General features: G+C 31.4%; 2 protein-coding genes across 3 annotated transcripts; both read right to left on the reverse strand.

The window, feature by feature from the left end:
- Positions 1 to 1015: 1015 nt before the first annotated feature.
- Positions 1016 to 4241, reverse strand: LOC101509708 (uncharacterized). 2 transcript variants are annotated; one of them, XM_073365876.1, is made up of 6 exons: positions 3741 to 4241; positions 3205 to 3428; positions 2212 to 2304; positions 2029 to 2133; positions 1310 to 1772; positions 1016 to 1193 (listed from the first exon to the last, which is right to left on the reverse strand). In XM_073365876.1, the coding sequence occupies exons 3-5, from the start codon at positions 2248 to 2250 to the stop codon at positions 1518 to 1520; spliced, it is 399 nt and encodes a 132-aa protein (XP_073221977.1). In that variant the 5' UTR covers positions 2251 to 2304; positions 3205 to 3428; positions 3741 to 4241; the 3' UTR covers positions 1016 to 1193; positions 1310 to 1517. The 2 variants fall into 2 exon arrangements, 1 of the variants encoding a protein (XP_073221977.1); XR_012162242.1 differs by lacking the exons at positions 1016 to 1193; positions 1310 to 1772; positions 2029 to 2133; positions 2212 to 2304 and adding an exon at positions 2377 to 3104 and having other exon boundaries at positions 3741 to 4239.
- Positions 4242 to 4976: 735 nt separating this feature from the next.
- On the reverse strand, positions 4977 to 6805 carry LOC105851824 (uncharacterized). The gene is made up of 2 exons (XM_027332914.2): positions 5162 to 6805; positions 4977 to 4994 (listed from the first exon to the last, which is right to left on the reverse strand). The coding sequence occupies exons 1-2, from the start codon at positions 6803 to 6805 to the stop codon at positions 4977 to 4979; spliced, it is 1662 nt and encodes a 553-aa protein (XP_027188715.2).
- Positions 6806 to 7476: the final 671 nt, after the last annotated feature.

Raw genomic sequence — 7476 nt, forward strand, 5'->3', positions numbered from 1 at the left:
TAAAAAGCTTGATATCTATGATGCATGAAAAGGAAAGAAGCATGTTGATGGTTTCTAATATAGCCACGAGAGCATAGGTTTGATCAAAATCTATGCACTCTTGTTGATTGTAACCATTCGCAACAAGCATGGCTTTGTTTGTTACAATAATACTATTTTCGTTAAGCTTGTTTCGAAAAATTCATTTGAATCCAATCACAAGGTGGTATATGAGTTTAGGAACAAGTTTCCAAACACTATTTCTCTCAAATTGATTCAATTTCTCTTGCATAACAAGAGTCTTCGTGTATTATATTTTCAAGAGGATAGTTCTTTAAAACTTTTCATTCTCTTTGAACATCTTAATGAGGTGGTTGATCTTGAAGTGGAGCTTGTTCTACAACTTCCTTGTCATTGTCTTTGTTTTCTTGAAGACTTTTTTCTCAAAATATCTGCAAGATCATTAACACTTTCCTCTACAACACTTTTTAGGTTAGATTCATCAAATATAACGAGTACACATCACTACAAGAAATTTTACGTTTAGTGACAGTGAAAATCTGTAGGTAAACGTATAAAAACCATAGGGATATCCAAAATTACCTATACCGACGGGATTTTTTTCGTGGTATATAATTGCCCAATACCTACGGATTTGTGCCGTGGCTATAGGGTATAGTGACAGAAGTTTTTCCGTTGTGGTAAACATTTGATTTTAGCTACGGATATTTCATTGTTGGTATATACTTTAGCCATAATTTATAAAAATTATACCTACGGTTTTGATTCTGTTGCCATACATTTAAGTGACAACTTTTTTCTATTGGTATAGGTTTTAAGAGTAATTTATTTATTATAAATATTAATTTTTTGTTATCAACAAAAATTATATAATAATTTATAAAATTAACCAAATATAAATATACAATGAAATATATATATATATATATATATATATATCTAAGACTCAAAATAAAATAAAAGGTGTTCATCGTATATATTAAAAATTAACATAAAAGTCTTACAACGATAAAACAATAGTTAAACAATGTTCACCATAGTGCACTATAGTGAAGTTTTACTTGGTAGTGGAAAACGTCTTACTAACATTTAAAATAGACATCTTGTGTCATACATAACAATCTCAAAAAACATTAAGAAATTGAGTCCACTAAATTGCCATCTTCAACAACAAATTAGCTTTTAATCTTCACCTACAATCAATAAATTAACAAATGAATAAATACACGATTCCACATGAAAATATTACTAATAAAATAGAGAAAATGTTAATAATTTTAATTAAAATTAACTAACACTATCTAATTACCATTTTCATTATTTTCGTTGTTGTTTGGACTAAGTGAATTCAAATGGTTTTGAGCACTAGTAGCATCAGGAACCTATCACAAAAAATAAAAAAATAACTTATGAAAAATACGATTATGGAACTTATGAAGTTAGTTGGATAAGATTGATAACTTATGATATACTTGTCTTGCAGCTTGTATTATATCATTAACATCTTCTCCAGAAAATTAATTTTGAATTAAAGTCATCACATTTGCTAACAAGTTTTCCGTATTCTTAACTCTTTCGCGCAACTCTTCATTTTCAGATGCACAAACCTTCGATTTTTTAGAATGAGGAATCTTGCCCATACATCGCACACGTCCGTTTTTATCAGGTCCTTGTACTTGATAAAATATATCATCCTTCCAAGACATAGAACCTTGTGTGTCTTGGGTTGATTGAGAAATTCCAGCCTCATTACTATGTTTTTTTAGTTCTTCCTAAAAAATAAAATAAAAATTATTAATGATTGAAAATACCAAATTGAAATTGACACTCAAAGCATGTAGTACTACAATAAGATCCAATTAAAAACTTCAACACTGCATATAGGCTAACAAGTACAAAATCTCCTAAAAGGTCAAGTAAAAACCCAATACAATCATCATACATTTAAAAATAAAATTCAGCACTTTGTCAAACTTAATTTATATACATTTTATATATTGGTACCGTTTAATTATTATCAAAACTTACAATCAATCTTGCAGCCTTTTCATTGACAGTTGTTCCATCTTTACGAGTGCGAGTATCAATGTAAATCTCTTTACGTCCAGGCAACACTCCTTTGCCCTTTTTTATCTACAACCAAACAAATAAGTTAAATGCATTTCATTTTTAATTTAAATTAAAGCCATAAAAATAGAAATAGAAATAAACCTTCTCATCAATAAACTTTGGGAGACTTTTTGAACTCATACAATGAACATCTTCAAACTTAGCACGATTTTGCCTATTAATTTTACTTATTTTCTGCAATTGATATAAAATATTAGTCTAAATAATAAACTCTTTAATATATTACTCATAATATATACGACTTACTTGTCCTTTATCAGAAAACCAATGATGAACCAAACCACGATATTGATTAGGGTCAACCCTATCATCTGGTACAAGAGATGCAACTTCTTCTTCTGTTTTAGTGGGGTCATATGCCATTGACTTTAGATCACCCTTCCATTGCCTCCATTTCTCATTCAGTTCAGATTTTAACATTTCTCTTGTTAAGTCATTTATTGGAGGAACAAACTCAAATTTACTCTACATGATAAGAGATGTTAAAGAAACATGTTATATTAGTTAAATGTATTCTTACAGTTATGAACATGTTATGATGTAGTTTGAGTGTGCTAAACATCTATATTCTTAAACTATAAGTATGATTATAAATTGTTAATCCATCAAATATTCCTAACATCATCATTGTACATCAAACATGTTAGAGCACAAAAACTAAAAAACATGTTAATTGTACATCTCAATTGACTTCTTAAAAAAATGTTATATTAGTTAAATGAATAATCATAATACCTCTATTAATTTCAACGTTTCTTCTTTGTAATCATTTGGCATAACTTTCCATGACTTGTAGTTGATAGGAGCATATTGATACCTTCTAGCTACGCTACCAATGAAACGAGTTAGAGTTGTCCCTTCCTCACCAATGGGTCGACCATATTTGTCCAAATTAACGATTATTAAATCACCATGTTCCATTTCCCATACATCTAACATTTTTGTAGGACCTCTAGCCCGTTTAGGCTCTACTTCTACAAACAAAACAAAAGGACAATAACATTATGTGTGCATATAAGTCATAATAAAAACAATATAAATAAAACTTCAAAACAAAGAATATATAATTAATACCTTTTTCAATTTGTTCTTCTTCAACTTCTATATCAGAGGGAATTGAGTGAGATTCTACAGACTCATGTATGACACCTTCTGCATGACAAGGACTAGAACGAGTTTCTGCAACATTACTTCCTTCTACATTGGTTGAGTTTGTATTATTAGAAGTAGACTAAATTCCTTCATTATCACTTGCTCGATGTCGAATATTTAACTTTCTTCTTTGAGCCATTGCTTCTCTAACACAAAATTATAAATGAGTAACTTGGACAAAATTCAAAAAACATAGACAAATCTAAAAGTATAAGAAAAACATAGACAAATCAAAAAGTATAAGAAAAACATAGACAAATCTAAAAGTATAAGAAAAACATAGACAAATCTAAAAGTATAAGAAAAACATAGACAAATCTAAAAGTATAAGAAAAACATAGACAAATCTAAAAGTATAAGAAAAACATAGACAAATCTAAAAGTATAAGAAAAACATAGACAAATCTAAAAGTATAATAAAAACATAATGTATAAAATCATGCACAATTAGAACACACTTCATTCGTCTTCCTCATCATCTTCATTATCTTCATCATCATCCATATTATCAACATCAACAACTTCAAAAAAATCATTATCGTCTTCAACTTGAAGCCTAACCAAATCATTAACATTTTGAGTAGCTTCACTTGTATCGCCCATTAGTTGCCCATGAATTTCTTCAATTTCATTAGATTCCTCATCACCCATATCATAGATATCTCTAACTTTTGCATTGAGAACAACAAGCCAATCCTTGTTTCTCTCATCATATATATAAAACACCTTTTTAGCTTGTGATGCAAACACAAATGGGTCATCACAAATATTTTTCCCAGTATGTTTTAAAAATTTGAAATTGACAAGCGTCATACCAAACTTATCTTTCTTGATACCTTTATTAATATCAACCCAATCACATTTAAATAACACAAACTTGTACTTTCCAGAATAATCCAACAGCAGTATATCAGTTATTGCCCCATAGTAATTAATTTCATCTTTTGAGGTCTTCGTCTTTACAACAACTCCACTATTTTGTGTTTTCAAAAATCTCTCTCTCTTTTTTGTGTGGAATCTAAAACCATTAATCACATAACCTGTGTATCTTCTTACTACCTCAAATGGTCCACGGGATAACCATCTAAGTTCATGAGTAACTTCTGAGCTCTTTTGTTCATCCATATGCTGGATCTAAAATATTTCATGAAATATAGTAAGTTTCTATATAAAAACAATCAGTAAAATTTAAATAATTAAATTATTATATGCTCACCCTGAGTTTAAACCACTCAATAAATTTTTGACCATGTTGCTTGTCAATTTCAAGCTGTGTCAATCATCGTGGTCGACACTGTCGCTTAAGATGTAAAATGTGTTCTCTAAAAGTAACAGTAATAGAGTTAAAAAAAATGTAATAAAAATTTCAATTATATAAAATTGAAATATGATATGTGACTTACTCTATAAATGGAGCAACTGCATCACAATTAGAAAGCACATATCTATGTGCCTGTGCTAACTCTTTCTTGTCAAGTTTAGTTCTACTCACTTTCTTCCTCTTCCCTAATCGTAACTTTTGTTGTTTCTTTATCCCTAATGGCCTTCTAGAGACTTCATCGTCATTTCTGTTAGGTCTATTAAACCTAGTTTCTACCCCAGATAGATATTGCGAACAAAATGTCAAACATTCATTGGCCAAAAATCCCTCTGCAATTGATCCTTCTGGATGGGCTCTATTACGTACAAAGGACTTAAGAGTAAGAAGAAACCTGAAAGTGAAGAAAATTTAATATATCTATGTTATCAAAATCCCAAAAAACTTGTTTAACACTTTTAATTAAACCAATTTTTATAAACATACACACCTCTCAATTGGATACATCCATCGATATTGTACCGGTCCAACAACTTGGGCTTTGTGTGCCAAATAAATTACCAAATGCATCATAACAGTAAAAAATGAAGGAGGAAAAATTGTTTCCAACTGACAAAGTGTGATAACTGTTTTAGACTCCAATTGTGATAGAAATTCCACATTAAGTATCTTAGAACAAATTTGCTTGAAGAAATTGAAAAGATCAACTAACACTGAAGTGACTTTATCTGGCAATGAACCCCGTAATGCTACTGGAAGAAGCTCTTGCATCAAAACATGACAATCGTAACTTTTTAATCCAAACATCTTGTGTTGCTTGACATGCACACAACGTGGGATGTTTGATGAGCATTCATCTGGAGTTTTTACATTCTTGAGAATGCTTAGGAAAGACTCCTTTTCTTTGTTAGTCATTTGATAGCATGCTCTAGGCAAACACGTTGTAGTTATATTAGGCGTTGGTTGAGGATGAAGCATACTTCTTATGCCCATATCTACAAGATCAGCTTGTGCCTTATAATTATCTTTGGATTTTCCCTCTTGGTTTAACAATGTACCAATAATGTTGTCACATACGTTCTTTTCAATGTGCATCACATCAAGATTATGACGCAATACATTATATTGCCAATAAGGCAATGTGAAGAAAATGCTCTTCTTTTTCCAAGGTTGTGCTCCATTTGCTAGATCTTTTTCTCTACATTCCTCTATTTGTCTTAAAATATCAGTCCCATCAAGTCTTTTAGGAAGGATCCTTAGCTCTCGTGTTCCATCAAAATCCCTACTATTCAATCTCCACTTATGTTTGGGAGATAACCAACGACGATGACCCATGTAGCAAATTTTTTTACCATGACGTAACCACTGCGAGGTAGTTTCAATACCACAACATGGACATGCATATTGACCTTTAGTACTCCATCCAGACAAGTTATCATATGTTGGAAAGTCATTAATAGTCCACATCACAGCTGCACGAAGTTGAAATGTCTCTTTCTTATAGGCATCAAATGTTTCAATTTCATCATCCCATAACTCTTGCAACTCTTGTACTAAAGGTTGCAGATAAATGTCAATGTTATTTCCAAGACCTTTTGGACTCGGAATTAATAGTGGTAACATGAAGTATGGTTGTTTCATGCACATCAAAGGAGGAAGATTGTAAGGAATTAGAATAACAGGCCAAGTGCTATGAGTAATACTCATAGTCTTGAAAGGATTGAAACCATATGAAGCCACTCCTAATCGAAAATTACGAGGATCTAACGAAAATGTTGGATACCGAGCGTCAAAATTCTTCCAAGCAAGGGAATCAACTGGATGCCCAAGAGAACCATCATTCAATCTACTCTTATGGTGCCATCTCATTGATTCTGCAACTTTGGAGGACATGTATAACCTTTGCAACCTTGGTTTCAATGGAAACCATCGAAGGATCTTTGCTGGTATCTTCTTTTGCCTCTCAGAAGTCTTCATTCCATTACCTTGTACATCTTCATTTGTTGTTTTCCACCTTGACGTACTACACTTTGGACATACTTCATATTTGGCATATTTATCCCAATATAATACGCAATCATTGGGACAAGCATGGATCTTCGCATACCCCAAACCTAATCCTGAAACAATCTTTTTAGTTTCATAATACGACTTTGACAAAACATTTTCTTCTGGTAAAGCATCTCTTAGTAAATCAAGCAACATAGAGAATGACTTGTCACTCCACCCATGAAGACACTTTAAATGATAGTTTGCTATACTTCTTAAAGTTGGGGTAAAGCATTTGCTCATTCTCCTTTACAAATTCGTAAAATTTAGAGTTTTCTCTAACTTCGGGAATTCTTTCACCTTCACCACAAATTGGCTCTTCTGTAGAATGAATTCCAAATACATCATGAACTAATCCATCCATGTCATGCTCCATTTCTACATTTTGTTTAGTAGCGCTACTTGAAGTTCTAGGTTTTTCACGGTGTGGATCTGTTAAGTGTTCATAAACACATACGCGAGAATAAGAGTGGCAATTGGCACATTTTGTACAAGGGCACATTATTTTTCCATTGATTTGTGAATTTTGAAAAAGCAAATTCAAGAAATTCATTAACTCATCGAATATATTCTTCACTTTTTTTTATGGATCACACATCCATTCTCTATAAGCCATTTGGAAAAATTAACGGAAAATGGATGATGCAAGTCCTAAAAAATTAACAATCTGAAAATTCAAATGAAGAACATGGTATTTAATAACAACATCAGATCATGGTATTCAACATAAAAAGGGTCAAAAAGTTTCTTGTATTTTTTTATAATGAAATTTTTTTTGTCAAGAACATAGTATTCAACAACAAGAGGTTAGGTCATCAACAACAACA

The sequence above is a fragment of the Cicer arietinum genome, chromosome 3 (assembly GCF_000331145.2).
Source record: "Cicer arietinum cultivar CDC Frontier isolate Library 1 chromosome 3, Cicar.CDCFrontier_v2.0, whole genome shotgun sequence".
NCBI lineage: Eukaryota > Viridiplantae > Streptophyta > Magnoliopsida > Fabales > Fabaceae > Cicer > Cicer arietinum.